Source organism: Lolium rigidum, chromosome 7 (genome assembly GCF_022539505.1).
Source record: "Lolium rigidum isolate FL_2022 chromosome 7, APGP_CSIRO_Lrig_0.1, whole genome shotgun sequence".
In the NCBI taxonomy this organism is placed as follows: Eukaryota; Viridiplantae; Streptophyta; class Magnoliopsida; order Poales; family Poaceae; genus Lolium; species Lolium rigidum.
In genome coordinates this window covers 247876848-247897893 of record NC_061514.1, presented here as the reverse complement: position 1 = coordinate 247897893, position 21046 = coordinate 247876848, and the positions used below count along the sequence as shown (strand labels likewise).

General features: G+C 40.6%; 1 protein-coding gene across 1 annotated transcript; it reads right to left on the bottom strand.

Moving 5' to 3' along the window:
* Window positions 1-19174: 19174 nt before the first annotated feature.
* On the bottom strand, window positions 19175-19814 carry LOC124671479. The gene has a single exon (XM_047207848.1). The coding sequence runs from the start codon at window positions 19735-19737 to the stop codon at window positions 19435-19437; it is 303 nt and encodes a 100-aa protein (XP_047063804.1). The 5' UTR covers window positions 19738-19814; the 3' UTR covers window positions 19175-19434.
* Window positions 19815-21046: the final 1232 nt, after the last annotated feature.

The following is a 21046-nucleotide window of genomic DNA, read 5'->3' as shown; positions in this document are numbered from 1 at the left end:
CGAGCAGACAAGACCAGTCCGGAATGGAAACAGTGGAATGCCATAAATTCTCTGATTGTGGCATGGTTGCTTAACTCTTTGGTTCCTAACATTGCTGCTTCTGTAGAGGCACTCACAAAAGCTTCAGAGGTATGGGACACCCTATCAAATCTCTATTCTGGAAAGGGGAAAATTATGTTGATTGCTGAGATTGAGGATAAAGTGCATGACTTGCAACAAGGAAACAAAATTGTGATGGCATATGTGGCTGAGTTGCAGCATCTTTGGGGAGATTTAGATCATGTTGATCCTCTGGAACTTGCCCATGGGGAATGTGTGAGTGCTGCTGCAAGCTGGATTGAACATCGGCGAGTCATGAAGTTCTTGAAAGGTCTTAATCAAGATTTTGAGAGGAGAAGGGCTGCTTTACTGCATCAAACCACTACCCCTTCTCTCAAAGAAGCCATTGCAGCTATGTCCAGAGAGGAAGTGTGTCTGAATATGACAAAGGGAAGCGATTATGTCCCTCATCCGACCTTCTACACTACCGAGAGACAAGAGATGAGAGACTACTATACTTGTGGACAGAAGGGACACTTGAAGCATCAGTGTACCTCCTTTGCTACACCCAGTAGAGGGAGGGAGGATACACACATGGCAGAGGAAGCTACAGAGGAAGAGGTGATTGTAGAGGTGGTGGACAGCCATATGGGCAGCAGTATGGAAGATGTGGTGGACATCAGTATGGCAGAGGTGGTGGACAGCCATATGGACATCGGTATGGCAGTAGGTGGTGGACAACCATATGGACATCAGTATGGCAGAGGTGGTGGACAACCGTATGGCAGGGGTGGTGGATAGCAGCACGCTATATCACCCAAGGCACATATGGCAGCAGCTTCAGAGCCAACTACCAGTACTTCTCAGGGACAATCAAAGGAAGAAGGACAAAATGAAGCAACCTTTGGGAACTTTGCTCACTATGTCTACAATGATGAAGGTAATATTGATCGAGTTTCTATAGCCACTCATAATGCTAATTCAAATTGGATTCTTGATTCTGGAGCATCCAAACATGTTACTGGGAATATTAGTGAGTTTGACTCTTATACTCAGTATCCTCCCACACATAGAGGCACTATCCAAACATCAGATGGCACAGCACAATCTATAAAAGGGGAGGGGTCGGTGCAATGTACACCCAACATAAAATTGTCACCAGTTCTACATGTTCATGCTTTTCCAGTAAATTTTCTATCTCTAAGTGCCCTGATTGATCAGCAGGACTACCGTATAATAGTTGATAGATATATGTGTTTAATTCGGGAAAGGGAGAGCAGTAAGAAGATTGGGACTGCAACCAGGCATAGAGGTCTTTGGCACATAGATCGTGACAAGATGGGGTATGATGCTAGTTCTGTGCTTGCTACGATTGTTGGAGGAAAGGAGAGTATGGCTCTAGTTCATCATTGTCGAATGGGCCACATGACGTTTGATAAAATGTTTCGAGTTTTTCCTGATGTAATGAATGGAGTGGACAAAACCAAATTATGTTGTGATACTTGCGAATATGCTAAGCATAAGAGAACCTCTTATGTTAGTAGAGGGATCAGAAGTGTATCCCCATTTGTGTTAGTGCACTCTGGTGTATGGACGTGTCATGTTGTGTCAGTAAGTGGCATGAAGTACTTTGTGACTTTTATTGACTGCTATTCCAGAATGACTTGAATTTATCTTATGTGTTGATACGTCTCCAACGTATCTATAATTTATTATGTTCCATCTAGTTTTATGACAATACCTACATGTTTTATTCACACTTTATAATGTTTTTATGCATTTTCTGGGACTAACCTACTAACAAGATGCCACGGTGCCAGTTCCTGTTTTCTGCTGTTTTTGATTTCAGAAAAGTTGGTTTACAAATATTCTCGGAATTGGACGAAACAAAATCCCACTGCCCTATTTTCCACGGAGTGTTCCAGAAGACCGAAGAAGAGTCGAGGAAGGCCAGCAGGGAGCCCACACCATAGGGCGGCGCGGTAGTGGGCCCCCCACGCCGACACGTGGGGAGGGAGCCCCCTGGCTCCCCAGACGCTGCCCCTTCGCCTATTTATTCCTTCGTCTCCGAAAACCCTAGCACCGAGAGCCAAAATACGAGAACAGTTCCAGAGACGCCACCGCCGTCAACCCTATCTCGGGGGGTTTAGAAGATCTCCTCCGGCACCCTGCCGGAGAGGGGAATCATCACCGGAGGGCTCTACATCACCATGCGCGCCTTCGGACTGATGCGGGAGTAGTTCTCCCCCGAGGTTGAGGGCTCTACCGGTAGCTATGTGGTTCATCTCTCTCTCCCATGGTGTGATCTTTATGTGATCATGAGCTTTGTAATCTAGTTGAATATGTAGATGTTACTCTTGTCTATTATGCACTCTAGAGGTTACTTTAATATGAACTGCGGAGTCACTCTCCATGGTGTGATGGTGACGAGTGTGCGCATCGTGTGTGATTCCTTTATGACGTTGTGGAGCTTGTTTACTCCGGCTTGAGGTGTGCTTTTGCAGCCCTACACAATGAATGGTGTTTGTTATCCAACAAGAGAGTGTTTGAGAGTAGCATTTATTTATTCAATTATGTGATCATTGTTGAGAGTGTCCACTAGTGAAAGTATGATCCCTAGGCCTTGTTTCTAAGCATTGAAACACCGTTTCCAACAAGTTACGCTACATGTTCGCTTGCTGCCATTTTTATTTCAGATTGCAACTACTACTTATAATCATCCATATTACTTGTATTTCACTATCTCTTCGCCGAACTAGTGCACCTATACACCCGACAAGTGTATTAGGTGTGTTGGGGACACAAGAGACTTGTTGTATCTTAATTGCAGGTTTGCTTGAGAGGGATATCTTTGACCTCTACCTCTCTGAGTTCGATAAACCTTGGGTGATTCACTTAAGGGAAATTTGCTGCTGTTCTACGAACCTCTGCTCTTGGAAGCCCAACACTGTCTACAGGAATAGAAGCGTGCGTAGACATCAAGCTATTTTCTGGCGTCGTTGCCGGGGAGGTAAGGTAAAAGGTATTCACATCCTCCGACTACTAAGCTATTTCCTAGCACTGTTGCTTGGTGTGTGAGTGATCGAAGCTATTTCCTTTAGATTCTGCAATTATATCTTTTTGTTTCTTGTTTTTATTTCACTAGTTAGGCTTAATGGAAAACAACAAAAAAATTAGAGATCTTTATGAAATTTATATTGAATTAGGACATGATGCTTTTGAAGAGAAAATTAAAAAACCTATGGAAGTTTGTCTGCATAATAGTGGTAGTAATATTATTAGTATAAATTTTTTTGATGCCATTATTTTTAATGCTATGGAAAAACCCAAGCTTGGGGAAGCTAGTTTATATAAAAATAATCTTTTTTGCTCCTCAGCTTTGGATGAAGTATTTTTCCTTGATAATGCTTTGTCTCCAATATGTGGTAATTCGAATGATGCTTGTGATATTTTCAGTCCATCTACTATTGAGGATAAAATTCATTATGATTATTCTATGCCTCCAATTTATGATGATTATAATGATGGATGTGATAGTTTTACTCCCACTATTACTAATAAAATTGATTATGCTTGTGTGGAGAGTAATGATACTTTTATGCATGTGGATCATGATAAGAATGCTTTATGCGATAGCTATATTGTTGAGTTTATCAATGATACTACTGAAAATTATTATGAGAGAGGGAGACATGGTTTTATATATCTCAATAATATTAAGTCACCTCTCTTTTTGTTGAAAATTTTGAAGTTGCACTTGCTTTGTCTTTCTATGATAGTAGCTGCATGCTTCAATAATTTGTTTTCTTACAAGATTCGTTTGCATAGAAAGTGGGTTAGACTTAAATGTGTTTGGTATTTGCTTTTTGATGCTCTCTTATATTCAACTCTCATCTTTATAAGAGCATCATGAAAATTATCATGCCTAGCTAAAAGGCTTTAAAGAAAAGCGCTCTTGGGAGACAACCCATTGTTTTATTTCTGCATTTTTTGTTTTATTTTTGAGTCAAGGTACTACCTACTACTGTAGCAATATCTTGGTATCTTTATTTTCTTGCATTTTTGTGCCAAGTAAAGTCTTTGATAGAAAGTTGATACTAGATTTGGATTTCTGCGCAGAAACAGATTTTTAGCTGTCACGAATTTGAGCTTTTCTCTATGTAGCAAAATCTAAAAATTCTGAAATAATTCATGAGTAATCCTCAGATATGTACGCAACTTTCATTCAACTGGAGCTTTTCCATCTGAGCATGTTAAGTGCCTCGAAAAAATTCATCTTTACGGACTGTTCTGTTTTGACAGATTCTGCCTTTTATTTCGCATTGCCTCTTTTACTGTGTTTGAGTGGATTTCTTTGCTCCATTAAATTTCAGTAACCTTGGGTAATGTCCAGAAGTGTTGGGAATGATTGTTTCCTTGCTGAACATGTGAATTTTTTATTATGCACTAACCCTCTAATGAGATTGCTTTGAGTTTGGTGTGAAGGAAGTTTTCAAGGATCAAGAGAGGAAGATGATATAATATGATCAGGAAGAGTGAAAAGTCTAAGCTTGGGGATACCCCCGTGGTTCATCCCTGCATATTTCGATAATACTCAAACGTCTAAGCTTGGGGATGCCCAAGGCATCCCCTTCTTCATCAATAACTTATGAGGTCACCTCTAGTGAAACTATATTTTAATTCCGTCACATCTTATGTGCTTTATTTGGAGCGTCTGTGTGCTTTTATTTTTGTTTTGTTATTTTCATTCTCTGAATAAATCGGATCCTAACATGCTTGTGTGGGAGAGAGACACGCTCCGCTTTTTCATTTGAACACTGGTGTTCTTCGTTTTACTTTTAATGTTCATGGCAAAAGCTGAAAGCCACTGCACTTATTGCTATTTGGTTGGAAACAGAAAATGCTTCATGTGGTAGTTGGTATATTGTCTTGAATAATTTGATACTTGGCAATTGTTTTGAGCTCTCAAGTAGATCATGTTTAAGCTCTTGCATCATGTAGTTTAAACCTATTAGTGGAGAACTACCATAGAGCTTGTGGAAATTTGGTTTCCATGATTGGTCTCTCTAAGGTCTAGATATTTTCTGGTAAAAAGTGTTTGAGCAACAAGGAAGACAGTGTAGAGTCTTATAATGCTTGCAATATGTTCTTGTGTAAGTTTTGTTGTACCGGTTTATACTTGTGTTTGCGTCAAACAACATTGCTAGCCAAAGCCTTGTACTGAGAGGGAATGCTTCTCGTGCATCCAAAACCTTGAGCCAAAACCTATGCCATTTGTGTCCACCATAACTACCTACTATGTGGCATTTTTCTGCCATTCCAAGTAAATACTTCATGTGCTACCTTTAAACAATTCAAAAATTTATTACTCCTTATTTGTGTCAATGTTTCATAGCTCATGAGGAAGTATGTGGTGTTTTATCTTTCAATCTTGTTGGACAGACTTTCACCAATGGACTAGTGGCATATACATCCGCTTATCCAATAATTTTGCAAAAAGAGGCGGCAACGGGGTGCCCAGCCCCAATTAATTAACTTTCATTAATAATTCTCTTCACATGTTTTGCCCTGATTTATCAGTAAGCAACTTAATTTTGCAATAGACACTCCTCCATGGTATGTGAAATGTTGTAAGGCACCCGAGGATTCGGTTAGCCATGGCTTGTGAAAGAAAAAGGTTGGGAGGAGTGTCATCTATAAATAAAACTAAAATACATGTGTAAACAAAAGAGAAGAGGGATGATCTACCTTGCTGGTAGAGATAACGTCCTTCATGGGAGCCGCTCTTTGAAAGTTTGTTTGACAAGGGGGTTAGAGTGCCCACTACCATTCGTTGACAACAACAAACACCTCTCAAAACTTTATTTTTATGCTCTCTTTATGATTTCAAAACTTGAAAAGCTCTAGCACATGATTTAATCCCTGCTTCCCTCTACGAAGGGCCTTTCTTTTACTTTATGTTGAGTCAGTTTACCTACTTCTTTCTATCTTAGAAGCAAACACTTGTGTCAAGCTGTGTGCATTGATTCTTACATGCTTGCTTATTGCACTCATCATATTACTTTGTGTTGACAATTATCCATGAGATATACATGTTGAAAGTTGAAAGCAATTGCTGAAACTTAAATCTTCCTTTGTGTCGATTCAAAACCTTTTATTAAGAATCTATTGCTTTATGAGTTAACTCTTATGCAATACTTTTTTATGCTTGTCTTGAAAGTACTATTCATGAAAAGTTTTTGCTATATGATTCAATTGTTTAGTCATTATCTGTTTGTTAGCAAACTATAGACCATTGCTTTGAGTCACTTCATTCATCTCATATGCTTTACAATAGTATTGATCAAGATTATGTTGGTAGCATGTCACTTCAGAAATTACTTTTGTTATCGTTTACCTACTCGAGGACGAGTAGAACTAAGCGTGGGGATGCTTGATACGTCTCCAACGTATCTATAATTTCTTATGTTCCATGCTAGTTTTATGACAATACCTACATGTTTTATTCACACTTTATAATGTTTTTATGCATTTTCTGGGACTAACCTATTAACAAGATGCCACGGTGCAGTTCTTGTTTTTCGTTGTTTTTTATTTCGGAAAAGTTGGTTTACAAATATTCTCGGAATTGGACGAAACAAAAGCCCACGGCCCTATTTTCCACGGAGTGTTCCAGAAGACCGAAGAAGAGTCGAGGAAGGCAACAGGGGGCCCACACCATAGGGCGGCGCGGTAGTGGGGCCCCCCGCGCCGACATGTGGGGAGGGAGCCCCCTGGCTCCCCCGACGCTGCCCCTTCGCCTATTTATTCCTTCGTCTCCGAAAACGCTAGCACCGAGAGCCAAAATACGAGAACAGTTCCAGAGACGCCGCCGCCGTCAACCCTATCTCGGGGGTTTAGAAGATCTCCTCCGGCACCCTGCCGGAGAAGAGAATCATCACCGGAGGGCTCTACGTCACCATGCCCGCCTCCGGACTGATGCGGGAGTAGTTCTCCCCCGAGGCTGAGGGCTCTACCGGTAGCTATGTGGTTCATCTCTCTCTCCCATGGTGTAATCTTTATGTGATCATGAGCTTTGTAATCTAGTTGAATATGTAGATGTTACTCTTGTCTACTATGCACTCTAGAGGTTACTTTAATATGAACTCCGGAGTCACTCTCCACGGTGTGATGGTGACGGTGTGCGCATCGTGTGTGATTCCTTTATGACGTTGTGGAGCTTGTTTACTCCGGCTTGAGGTGTGCTTTTGCAGCCCTACACAATGAATGGTGTTTGTTATCCAACAAGAGAGTGTTTGAGAGTAGCATTTATTTATTCAATTATGTGATCATTGTTGAGAGTGTCCACTAGTGAAAGTATGATCCCTAGGCCTTGTTTCTAAGCATTGAAACACCGTTTCCAACAAGTTACGCTACATGTTCGCTTGCTGCCATTTTTATTTCAGATTGCAATTACTACTTATAATCATCCATATTACTTGTATTTCACTATCTCTTCGCCGAACTAGTGCACCTATACATCCGACAAGTGTATTAGGTGTGTTGGGGACACAAGAGACTTGTTGTATCTTAATTGCAGGGTTGCTTGAGAGGGATATCTTTGACCTCTACCTCCCTGAGTTCGATAAACCTTGGGTGATTCACTTAAGGGAAACTTGCTACTGTTCTACAAAACTCTGCTCTTGGAGGCCCAACACTGTCTACAGGAATAGAAGCGTGCGTAGACATCATGCGTCATAAAGATGAAGTGTTCACTTGTTTTCGGAGTTTTTGTGCCTATGTGAAAAACCAATTCAATGTTCAGGTGCAAGTGATCAGAACTGATAATGGTACTGAATATATCAACAAACCTTTTGCTGCTTTGTTATCTTCGCAAGGTATACTGCACTAGACTTCATGTCCTGACACTCCTCCCCAGAATGGAGTTGCTGAGCGGAAGAATAGGCACATTCTTGAAGTGGCTCGATCTCTTATGTTTACCATGAATGTTCCAAGTTCTTATGGAGTGTAGCAGTTATGACTGCTACGTATTTGATCAACATAATGCCTTCAAAGACTCTAGGTATGCAGTGTCCTTGCCAACTCCTTCTAAATAACAATGACTTTGTTGTACCACCCAAACTCTTTGGCTGTACATGTTTTGTAAGGGATCATAGACCATCTGTTGGCAAGCTAGATCATTAGGCTATCAAATGTATCTTTATTAGCTATTCCTCCAGACAGATGGGTTACAAGTGTTGGAGTCCCACTGACAGGAGGACATTTGTAAGCATGGATGTCACGTTTCGCGAGTCAGAACCATTTTATGACGGTGAGAGTGATCTTAGTGGCTTGTTCCAGGGACTTGACCATCTTGGTGATGCTCAAGAGGGGGAGCAACAACAAGGTGGTGATCAAGCAGTGGCGGAGCCAGGATTGGAGCAAGCCCCGGGCCAAAAACGAAGCACAAAAAAATAAAAATCATGTAATAACACAAACTTTTTGGTACGGTTTCAAAGATATAATTTTAACTCAGTTGTTAATGATTAGAAAAGTATATAACAATTGAAAAACAACAATATTTGTTACTTTAGAAATCGTTAGCAAAAAATATTAGCATGTATGTGGAGCCTCTAAATCTTACTATATTACCAAAACATGAAATTGATAGCAAAATGAATCTCAATATTGAGCGGTCACATAAATCAATTAAATTGAAATTTGAAAGAGATCACCTAGCTCCTGCAGAGGGGCTGCCGTAGCTGAGTCGAGTGAAACCTGGACAAAAGAGGAAGAGGCGAACAGCTGCAACGCTCTAGCACAGAAACCCTTGGCCAACATCGGCCGGCTGTTGCACGGAGGAGGTCGCAGACTCGCAGTTCTAGGAAGACGGGTCAGCAGTGAGCAGGGAGCGGCGTGGCCCCGGTCGGCAAGCCGGACGACCAAAGATGACGGAGTGGTGGCACACGCGTCCAGCCGCAACGAGCGAGGGGAAGAAGACGGACCGAGTCATAGTTTTTCACCTGGTTTTAGTCATTCTAGGTACAGGCCAGAAAAGATGGGCGAGTACTGGGCTTTACCCGGGGCGAAATCAAAAATCCATATGGGTAAGTGGCCAAAAAAATTGCTGAGTCCCGGGACATGGCCCGGGCTGCCCGGGGTGTAGCTCTGCCCTTGTGATCAAGAGCAGCAAGATGGTGGCCAACAGCAACATCAACAAATTCCTATTGTTGCGGAGATTCCTGCAATTCCTGGTACACCTACACCACCTAGACCCATACCACCATAAAGATGGCTGCAGAATCCACTTGTGTACTCTAGAAGACAAGTACAAAGGGAACAACTAGATGCACTGGAGGAGCAACAAGACCAGGGACAAGGGGAGCAACCCATTGGACCTGAAAATCAAGGAAGCACAAGTGCAGATTCTGCTGAGGAGAATCAATCTCAGACTGAGTCCAATAATAGCCTAGACTTGCCAATTGCAATAAGGAAAGGGATAAGGAAAGTTGGGCCCCCAAAGCGACTGAGTTATGATGACTATGACGTAGAGGCATTGTCACCCTCTTTTTGGGATTTTGTTGCATCATTGCAAACTGTATATGTTCCTAAGGATTAGAAGGCAGCCAGATTGGACCCGAGATGGTGCAATGCTATGATGGAAGAATTAGAATCCTTGAAGAAAAATAAAACATGGGAGTTGACAGATCTCCCTAAAGGAAAGAATACAGTAGGATGTAAGTGGATCTATTCTGTAAAACAAAATGCAGAAGAAAAAGTGGAGAGATATAAGGCAAGACTTGTGGCAAGAGGATATAGTCAGACTTATGGCATTGACTATGATGAGACGTTTGCACCAGTGGCAAAAATGAGCACTGTTAGAATATTTATCTCTTGTGCAACAAATTTCGGATGACCCTTGCATCAACTTGATGTCAAAAATGCATTTCTGCATGGTGATCTTCAAGAGGAGGTGTATATGGAGATGCCACCAGGATTTGTCAGACCTGAAACTAAAGGAAAGGTGTGTAGACTGAAGAAATCTCTATATGGTCTCAAACAATCTCCACGGGCCTGGTTTGATAGGTTTAGACAAGTGGTGTGTGGCATGGGATATGGTCAATGCAATGGAGATCATACATTATTTTACAGACATTCTGAGCAGAAAATCACTATCCTTGCTGTGTATGTTGATGATATTATTATCACAGGAGATGATGATGTGGAAATCGCAAAACTAAAAGGATGCTTGAGTCAAGCCTTTGAGGTGAAAGATTTGGGAAAACTTAAATACTTCCTTGGAATAGAAGTTGCAAGATCGTCAAAAGGGATATCACTATCTCAAAGAAAGTATACTTTGGATCTCTTAGATGATATGGGCATGTTGGGATGCCGAGTGGCTTCAACACCTATTGAACAAAATAATAAAATCATAGCAGTGTCTGGAGAACCCATAGACAAGGAGAAATATCAAAGACTTGTTGGAAGACTAATATACTTATGCCACACGAGACCAGATATATCATTTGAAGTGAGTGTAGTGAGTCGCTATATGCATGATCCGAGGGATGGACACTTGGAAGCAGCTCAAAGAATCCTGAGATACTTGAAGCTGTAATATCCCAGGTTTAGAGGCAACAAAATGAGAGAACAACAAAGTGTGCATTGCATTCATGCATAGAAAATCCAGGGAATTTTCGCGCTTTCAAATAAAACTTACCACAGTAACTGAAGTTTCACTTGACTTGCTGGAATTGAAGTAGAACATCAAGTCAAGCGCTATAAACCTCACTGTGATCTTTGCTAAAACCTTGTTTTGGGTAGAGATGATTTGATCTATGGACTAGATCAAATGGAATTAGTTTTACAACAAACAACACCTTAAGTAAGGGTCAACTACAAGATCCCATAAAAGATCTCAACATGACATTCCTTACAACAACACATGAATAATTGTTCAATTACAAATCAAAGAACCCAATTAATTAAGAAACTATTCTTTACTTATCTTTTCCATGTCTTGTACTAAATAAGTAATTCTCATCATGATTCACATGGTATATCTTTTCAAATATAATACTTGATCCAAGTCAATGACAGTCTTATTCATTCTTTATCAACCCTTGACTATTCCATCATGTCCATTCCAATTCATTTCCAATAAACCTCAAAGAGAGGAGAGCATTATTTATATATGTGTACACCATCCATTGAGTATAACCCTAGGCTAAAGTTCAAACCCTATCCTAGTGAGATAAGTTATTGATGGTAAGTAATGCTAGAAGAAGTATAAGTCAAGTACTAAACCCTAATTGACTTAGTAAGGAACTATTCTTTAGTAATTATAGAGAGGCAAGTGTGGTGATCATTACACCTTGGTAATGATCATAAACCCTAGAGAAAACCTTACCTATTCCAAAGAGCTCAAGCTATATGTGCACACTCAAGTATATGGACCAATACTTGATCTTGGAGAAGAGAACCATGATTCACTAATGAATTGTTATAAGGCTAATACTTTGATCATTACAAATTGGGTAATGATCATAAACCCTAAGAACCTAAGTGAATGTGATGAGAGGAACAATAAAGAGAGATTAGTGAGGAATAGTTGATCAGGTATAATGCATGATCTTACCTTGTAAATCTAGATGATAAGTTAAAACTTATATATGTGATCAATAGATCTCATTCTTCTCATGAAATGATAAGTAAATCACTAGTAATTAAACAAACCAATCCTCATGCCTTGTGTAGAGTAGTAATGTTATTGTATTTAAACCTTGCCTATCCAAACACTTGAGACAAACCTAGCATTGCCTTGATACAAGACTTATACCTAAGTGAGGAGGAGTAATCCTAGTCAAATAAAACATAACCAAAGATTATGCTCTCCTAATCCTAATTGTGTACCACTTGGGTGATCACTACTAAAACCCTAAACTCTTTCACATAGGATCCACTCCACATAAAATAATATGTCCTCACTTGTGTATCATGTATCCCAAGTATAAACCAAGCCATATATACCTAAGCTTAAGTGCTATTTAAGGGAGTAGAGTGAACCAATATCCCATTCTATTTTCTATTCCAAGGAACTTGATTAGTTAACCAAGTAAAATAATGTTTTATAAAATAGAACTACCTTAGTAAGTGAATTAACCATAATGAGCTTAGGATCTATTTTAAATAATTCAAGTTAGTAGTTTGCTAAGCAAGATTATTTAACATAGAGTGAAGCCAACCATTTTCTTAAACCCTTAGAAATAAGTCTCCACATAAAATCATGATTCAATTCCATCCTTATTACCATTTATTTTGACATCTAGCCATAATTAAAATAATATGAACAATCAATATTGTTTAACACTACCAAAATATAATGTGTTCATCATGCATTGATTATAAAATTCAAATCACCTGAATACATTGAGTTCCTAAATTAAAAGGGAACTAAAATAAAAACATAGTTCCATGTCTATTTTCATTAAACCTCGCAACATATTAGTCTAATCATGAACTAAATATTTATTTATAAAAGCAACACTATGCAGTAAGCAATATTACCAAATTATTTTGATACTCAAATATTTTAGAACCTGCAAAGCAAAACAGAATTCAAAATTGAATTCAAATAACAAAATAGAAAAACAGAATTATAAAACAGAAATAGAAAAGAGAAGAGGAGAGGAAGCTTACCTGGTGGACCTCAGCAGCCGCAGCAGCCCACGAGGCCATCCATCAGCAGCCCAGCAGTCCAGCCCACGTCGAGGCCCAGTCCATCAATAAAATGACCCACGCTCCCGTACCATTTCGGCGAGGAAGAAAAGAAGCTCCGTCTTCTTCCTCGCAGACGACACGCCGGCGAGCACTGTGGCCACGTCCTCGTGGAGGATAAGCACGCCCCGAACGTCGCAGACGATCTCTGAACCCCGTACAAGCGTCTTCACGTCCGTCTTATCTCCTGTGAGTCCCGATTCGTGCCCAAATCATTCAACCACTCACCGACGCATCCCGGCCTTCTCCGCCACCGCGTCGCCGTTGTGGAGCTTCCCTCGCGCTATAAAACCACCAGCAGCACCGCCAGGAAACCCTAGCATCTCGCCACCCCTTCATTCCCCCTCTAGCCCTCTCTATCCCTCAATCTCTTCCACTCACTGCCGCCGGAGTTGAGCACGAAATCGACGGTGGAGGTCACCCCGGAGCTCAGGAGGTGGTCGAGGAGATGCGCCTCGACGTCTTCGTTCAACTGATCAAGCCGAGCATCCAGGGGAGGTCTGAGTGCGGCCAATTTCAAGATCTTCTCCCGCAGTACATCGCCGGAATCGGCGAAGTTGAGGTCGATTCCGTCTCCAATCGACACCGGCGACTACCTGGGAAGCACCAGGGTGAGCTTGCGCATCTCTGGAGCCTCTTACTGCCCTCTAGCACCAATCATAGCGCCCGATTCGAGATCTCGCCGGAGTCGCCACCGCGGTAGAGCTCACCGGAGTTAGCTCCGGTGATCCCCTCGCCAAACCAAATCCACCATCATGTTCAGTAGCTCGAGGGGAGTCGGAAAAGCCTAGTAGTCCGCCTCGGGAGGCCGTAAATCGGCGGCGCCGTCGTGCGCTGACCGTCGGCGGTCGATTGACCGGCGAGGCCGACGTGGCCATAGGTCCCACCTGCGGCCTTGACCAGTCCATGCCCGCGTGGCAGCTGAGTTGGCCACAGGACCCACCTGTCTGTGGCCAGAGTTAGATCCAGATCGGTGCAAAAAGTATTTCTATTTAATTTAAAACAAGTAAATAACTGAAACTTTGCAAAATTATATAAAATTCATTTTAGCTCAGAAAAATAAAAATAATATATCAAAATGCTCACAAAAATAAACTCTATTCAAATAAAATATGAAATAAAAATGTGTGTCAAAATAATAATTCACTTATTTTTAACTCTATTAATTATGCCTTTTCATTTGTTTTAAATCCAATTTAAATTCAATAATTAGTGAAGTTTAAAAATTAAATATTATCTATTCAGTAAGTAAATAAAATGTTAAGATTAATTTTCTTGATCATATTTTCATCAATTAAAATATTAGTGGTAATTCATAAACCCTAATTTGCAAATTGCCATTTACTATTTCTTTAAATATTAATAAAGCAAGAAAATACCAACAACTAATATTATTTTGATAACTCAAACTTTGTAACTTAAACATTCTTTAATTAACAAGTTATTATTTTAAAACCTAATCATAATTATAAAACCCTAATTCTAGAAATTAAACCATAACAAAAATTTGTCTTAATTCTTAAACCTTTTAAAATAATTAAATGATAAGGCTATTATTAATTTTGTGCCAAGTACTTAATCACATTAATTCTAGTACTAATTATTACTTTAAGGATTGTATCATAATTAGAAACCCTAGTTCTAATATAAATAAAAATTTGATCCTATTATTTTATGTGATCATTCCACATTAGTTTCAATTCTAAAACCCTAGGGGTTTAGCCATATGATTATATAAGCTTCATCTATACCTATAGAACCCTAGTTAGAAACAAATGCATGCATAATCATAATCTACTAAAATAAAACAACACCACTTTACATGTGATCATCATTTCATGTCTTTATTTGTCTAATTAAATCTATATGATCCAATTAGTACCACCTAGGTATAAACCCTAACTTGTTTATATGTTAGCACCATTAATACTCAAACCTAATATCACACCATGGAATTCAACCTCAACCATCAAACCCTAGTAGAACCATAGTAATGAACCCTAATACCCATCTTGTGTAGTAATTCTCATCATATGCTCCTATTCAACTAAACCCTATTTAGGAAATAATAAACCACCTAGCTTTGAAACCATTAGTGATTACTTAGTAAAACAAATAAGAAGCTATAATAAACCCTAACTCATAGCACCACCTTGACCATCATCCTTTGATATGATACCATAATCAACCATAGTAATAAACCTGCTAATACTTGCTACATATAGGTCAATCCTACTTAAGAACCCAACTAGTCCCTAATAATGAACTAAATGAATCCAATAGTAAACCCTAGAAGCACTTAGCTCCTACTTGTAGTGATTTTATTCTTTATCAATCATGTTCTTCAAAAGTTATTCTTTTGGAGTACCAATATCAATCAAATCATAGAATAATAATCCTTATTTGAAATACTTACTATTTCTTAATTAACATGTTCTTCAAAAGTTATTCTTTTGAAGTATAATATAAGTAATCATTAACCATGTCATGTAGAACTTAAAATTGACAACTGTTCTTTACATTTTATCCCACTACTATCCTTTATGTGTATGCTTGTTATAATACATTATCTTACTTGTTTATGCTATTAATATCACCAACCCTAATAATAACCTTGTTTGAGAATCATTCTAAAAGTGCAACACACCCTAAAGAAATCTTTACAACTCATCAATCCTAAATCATCGAGGTTAGGTTACGCTCATGGCGATTGCATATCATACTATGCATTATAGCATTTTTTGCCAGTTCTTTAAACATTGTCCTTACCGGACGATGATGGTATTTCAGCATTTGGAGTTATCACGTATCGAAGCTTTTGCCTGCATAATCTTGCAGTCAAGAAAGCCGAGTTCATCGCTTGCTCATGTCATTTGATTATTTGTATCAAACTATATGCAAGGTACTATACTTATCACTCATGCATTGAAAAGCAAAGTATTATTTTACAATTATGAATATGACTATGTGGTGGGCAATGGAACCATGGTATGTGTTGATATGGTGGAGGTTCCATTGCACGAGTTTTATTAATCTAGGATTAAGTACCAATGCCGTCCAGTGATTCTAGCGCCGTACATATCGCGTTGACCATAAGATCTATAATGGCTCTAGGGAAGCCAACTGTATCTTTTCCCTCCTGCACGCCAACGGACTTGATAGGGCCTGGCGGGGTGTTGGGAGAACACTGCCGTAGGTTGGGAAATCCTTTAAAATCCCCATCCGTGTGGATGAGAGGCTCTACCGTCTATGATGGATTGTCCATAGTACACCGTGGGTAAAGCCGTATGAACGGGAGATGTCTACCGGGGGTGTACGGATGGACAAAAGGGTGGGTTTGCAGGGTCGTGGCGAAGGCGGTGTGGGCTTGGATCTTACACCTGGCCTCACACCAAAGGAAGTGTGGACGGGAAAGCCGACGCCTGGTTGGCAACAAGGATAAGGTCTCTTATGAGAAAAGTAACGCACCTCTGCAGAGTGTATCAAATTGTGGCTGTCACTCCCTGTTCCAGGAAGGGAACTACGAACACGGCAGGAAAGGAACTCCATGAAGTTATGTTCAACCTGTGAAGACTGACGGGCATAGTTTTCAGAATAAAATAAACCTTTTGAAGAAATGTTTATGAAAACTTGCATTGGCCTAAGACTTTCTGGTCTATGGCTGTAGCTAGTGCATGATACACCTATTTCCTAATATGAACTTGCTGAGTACGCTCGTACTCATTCCCTCCCATTTGAACCCCTTTCTTAGATCAAGGCACCAAAGGAGAAACTACCGTGGAACTCGAAGACAAAGGAGTCAACTGCAACAAGATGAAGAATCCAATCAAAGAAGTCAATGGAGTCAACTTCTGCATCAGTTAGAGTGGAAGCTTAGACTAGTAATAGAAGGGAACTTTTCCCTAATCCAAGCACCTAAGTAGGTAGAATTCTATAGCAAGCCTAGTATCTTTAGAGATAGTGATAGCAATAAGATATACTATGAGTCGTTCTTCTGGAGCTTTATTTGAAGTTTACCTCACTGTAAAGTAGGAGGCTGTGTTGATCTTATGTAAACAGTTCGTGTGTACTTCTATAGACATACCTTGGACTCGCATATGTTTCTGTTGTACCACTCTGAGGGATGTAATATGAGTGGAACGGTGTTTCACTTGTGTTATGTCAACGACTTGTGTACTACACCATGCAGTGGTACGCTGGGTCACCACAGAAGGGCACTTGGGGAAAAGGATTGTGGTTTAAAAGCAATGGACACCTAAATGTAGATGGATATTGTGATGCAGATTGGGCTAGCTGCTTAGATGATCGAAGATCCACCTCAGGGTATTGTGTCTTTGTTGGAGGAAATTTGGTGTCATGGAGAAGTAAGAAACAATCTGTTGTCTCGAAATCAACAGCCGAAGCAGAGTATAGAGCTATGTCACAGGGGCTGGGTGAAATGTTGTGGGTACGAAACCTTCTAAGAGAGCTGAAAATTTTAAGGCAAGGAAGCTTGAAAGTGTGGTGTGATAATATGTCTGCCATAAACATAGCAAACAACCCCGTCCAACATGAGTGAACTAAACATGTGGAGATAGACAGATTCTTTATTAAAGAAAAGATTGATGCATGGATTATCTCATTGGCTTATGTGAGATCAGGACAACAAGTGGCAGACTGTTTAACAAAAGGACTAGAATCAAAGGAGTGTAATCTTGCATATGCCAAGATGGGGATGATTGACATCTATCACCCATCTTGAGGGGAGTGTTGGATAACTGTTGGTGTATCTGTTGGGCTGTCTTCTTGTTCTCTGTTGTGGCCCATCTGGCCCACCTCAGTCCTGACCTATATAAGGTGCTTCTATCTCTGTAACCCTAAGAAGAGAGAGTTCCTCCCTGCAGCCTCCTTCTACCTCGGGTTAGGCCCTCACCTCTGTCCACACAACGTTCATCATTGCAAAGATCAAAGAGGAGGCAAAAATGTTGAGCATCGGCAGAGCCAAATTTGTGTGTAATACGATATCGAGAGAGTAGGATATTGTAGAAGCCGTATGATTGTTCCTAGATATTTGTTTGAAACATCTAAACTCCTTATTTAATAAAAAAAAATTGTACATCTTTTGCCTTGTTAAAAAAAGTTTCAAGAGGCCGCGCCCAAATTCAAGAAAGGAGAGGAAACACTAAATATAAGCCGAAACTGTATCGGCTCTACCTTTTTCGATAAAACGCAATATTTTAACATTAGGATGACGCCAAATACATTCAGTCTCTCCAATAACAACATAACATCACGAGCTAGCCGAGACAACGGGAATGCACATAGCGAAATCAGTTAAGGAAACTAATGAATGAATAAACAGAAGACGTAACTTTCAAGTGTCATAAGTCATAACTCATGCTGAAGCGAGCAATGGCATGGGCTGCACCTAAACGCATAAGAGTACAATATCTATGACCCTCAATCATTCAGTACGAATTAGGATTATTTTGTCTATGTAAACCTTGGCGCTTTCTCTCTTAAAAATATTAGCAATAATAATGAATGAATGAAAGAAAGTTCTTTGCTTTGACAAGCAAATTCAAATCCTTCTTTTTTCCGCAAGTATTTCTAAAGTTTATATTGACAATAATGTTGACCTTTGGTGTCAGTTTGTGAGTAGATGGTCATTTTTTGTTTAATGATGGAAGACGCCTATGATGTCACCTAACATTTTATAAATTCAGCGTGAGGGTGAACTAGCCTCTGAATTGTATTGTCACCTTGATGGCTGCCATATGTCAACAATGCATCAACTGAGCTTTATGATGATTTGTAGTACAGTTTCTATCCGTCCATTTTCCTTCTGCGGTTGATGCGGTCAGGGTACCGTCTCTGAAACATTTTCAGTTCAAGCACATTTTTCTTCTTCAAGTCGAGCGTTTCATTCCATCTGTCCTTCGAAGGGTTTAAACTCTACAACTGCTGATTTTCTGCGTTGCCCCCAACAGCTTCACAATTTTATTTGACGATTTATTTTCGTGAATGGGGACACGTGTTCCGTTGCACACGACGTTCTCGACAGAGAATAAAACGGCAGCGTGAGTTAGACACCAATTCTACTTTCTCATCAGCCATTAACAATGCCATCTAGAAAAAACCATTAACAATTCTTCACCGCATCACTCTCTTTTCGTTTTTCCCTGCTACCGGGATACACATGTCCCGTCCAGTAGGTAGTAGGTAAGGTAATCGTGAATTGATGTAGCCGTTTGTTTAAGAGATCTTGCAGAGTGATAATAAACAAAGAATATCTATATTCAGAACTTATTTTCGAAACATACTACGATTCAGAAGCCAGGACTCATCTGCGGCACAAAGATATTAGTAGTATCTCATTCAATATTGATGGACCTAACACAAAACTGAAGATTTCCATCAACTGTCAGTGCTAACAAGAACAGATTCCAGAGGAAAAGCAAGGCATAAACATAAGCCTGAAACAGGAGCAAGCATTGCCGATCTGCTCCGTTTACATACTACTGTTATACATCCACACACAAGCACGCACACACGCATGTATCTTCTTTGGGACTTCAAGCGCAGATGCTGTTCTTAGCCATTGCGCAGAGTGTCGAAGGCATGAATAAGACCTCTTTCAGCAGGAAGAGATCGAACGATTCAAGACCGAGAACACCCGAGCCTCCTGAGGTTCCTGATGTGCTTGAGCACGCCCCGGCAGACGCGCAGCCTGATGCTCCGGACGGCGATCCTGAGCCGCTTCAGCCGGACGCCGATCCTCGACGGCCTGACGACCCGGCACCCGCCGCCTCTCGACGATGCCGCCGCTGCCGGGCGCCTCATCGGCGCATTCTTCTCGAGCGCCTTGTGGATCAGGAACTGCGCCTTCAAGTGGCGCGCTTCCTCGGCGTCCACCTTGTCCACCTTCGCGTAGCCCATCGGCGCAGCCCTCATGAGCAGCATGGTGATGCAGGGACGAGCGAACGATGGGAAGAGGAGAGTATTCTTGTGGTGATGTTGGTACGATACGAGCTTCTTCTTTGCAGCTGTATGTGTTGGAAGCTGGCCTGGGACGTGTGCCCATGTCCTCTGTTATATAGACAGGCCATGGACAGTGCAGGCCTCAGGCGGGGCAGCTGGGCAGGCAGGCAGGCAAGGCCGGTTCTACCTCTGGCCTCACATTTTCAATGGCATTATTGATGAGATCACCGGAGTATTAGTTGGACAGGCCATGTCAATATTTATTTTTTCTGCTTATTATTTTCCATGCTCATGAATGAGGCGAAGAAAATGCAGGTTCTGCTCGTAGGACGGCATGACATCATCAATAGAGCAAATATATGGATTGTAAACTTGTCATTCCTTTTCCACCTTGAAGAGAGTGAGAGCACTGAAAATTCTAACTTGGGTTGTGATTTCTATTTTGGCAAAGTCATGGGTTGCCAAAAGTGAAGGCCAATTAGGAGCTGCTGGTGCGACTTCTAGTACGTATAAGTAATTAATTATACGCTTCCATGTGGCCAGAAGTACAGAAACAAATAATGGATTTAATCCTGAAGAAACAAATAATGGATGTACTAATGGCTTTTCCCTCCATGGAGGAGCTGGAAAGAGAAGGACCGGCTGAAAGTACCGCAAATGACAAATCCATATGATTCCAGTTTCAGTCTGTCAGGTTTCATCATAAGTTCATAACAAGGCCGGTTTAACAGCTACGAGCGTTATTTCCAATGGTGCCAGAACTATGATCTACGTCTGAAAAAAAGATGAAACACTGAATCACAGCACAGACAGAACGAATTTGAAAGAAAAATAGCCATATCCCCTTTTACTTTTATCCTGACCACTTCGTTTGTTTTGTTTTTTCCTTCAGTAACTTCGGTGAGAAGATCATGTTAATGTTAGTGTGGGACTATAGTTTTGATCATGTGAAGATACAAACATCCAAATTCGTTTTCGCAAGAGTACACATTGTTTTAATCGGAATGTCCATACTGCTCAAATCACTTAATCAGAAGCAAGTCAACTGATTAATAGAGAGAGATGGTAGGTACAGTGGGGAGAAGAAGAGATAAACAAGTATTGTCAGAGGGAATCGCATCCGGACCTAGGTAAGCCGGCACCAAATGCCACACTTGGAGCCAGAAAAAAAAGTTCCTTAGCGTCCTGAGAGGTCAGCTAGCTTCTGACTCTTCCCACCTGTGTGGTCGCTGAAGAACCGGCGGAGGGGGCACTTTAAATATTTTTTGAGTTGATTTTAAGCAGGCCCAGA

What these genes read in the sequence shown, in the direction of transcription:
- LOC124671479 (XM_047207848.1), bottom strand. Translation starts at nt 19,737, where the DNA reads ATGCTGCTCATGAGGGCTGCGCCGATGGGCTACGCGAAGGTGGACAAG.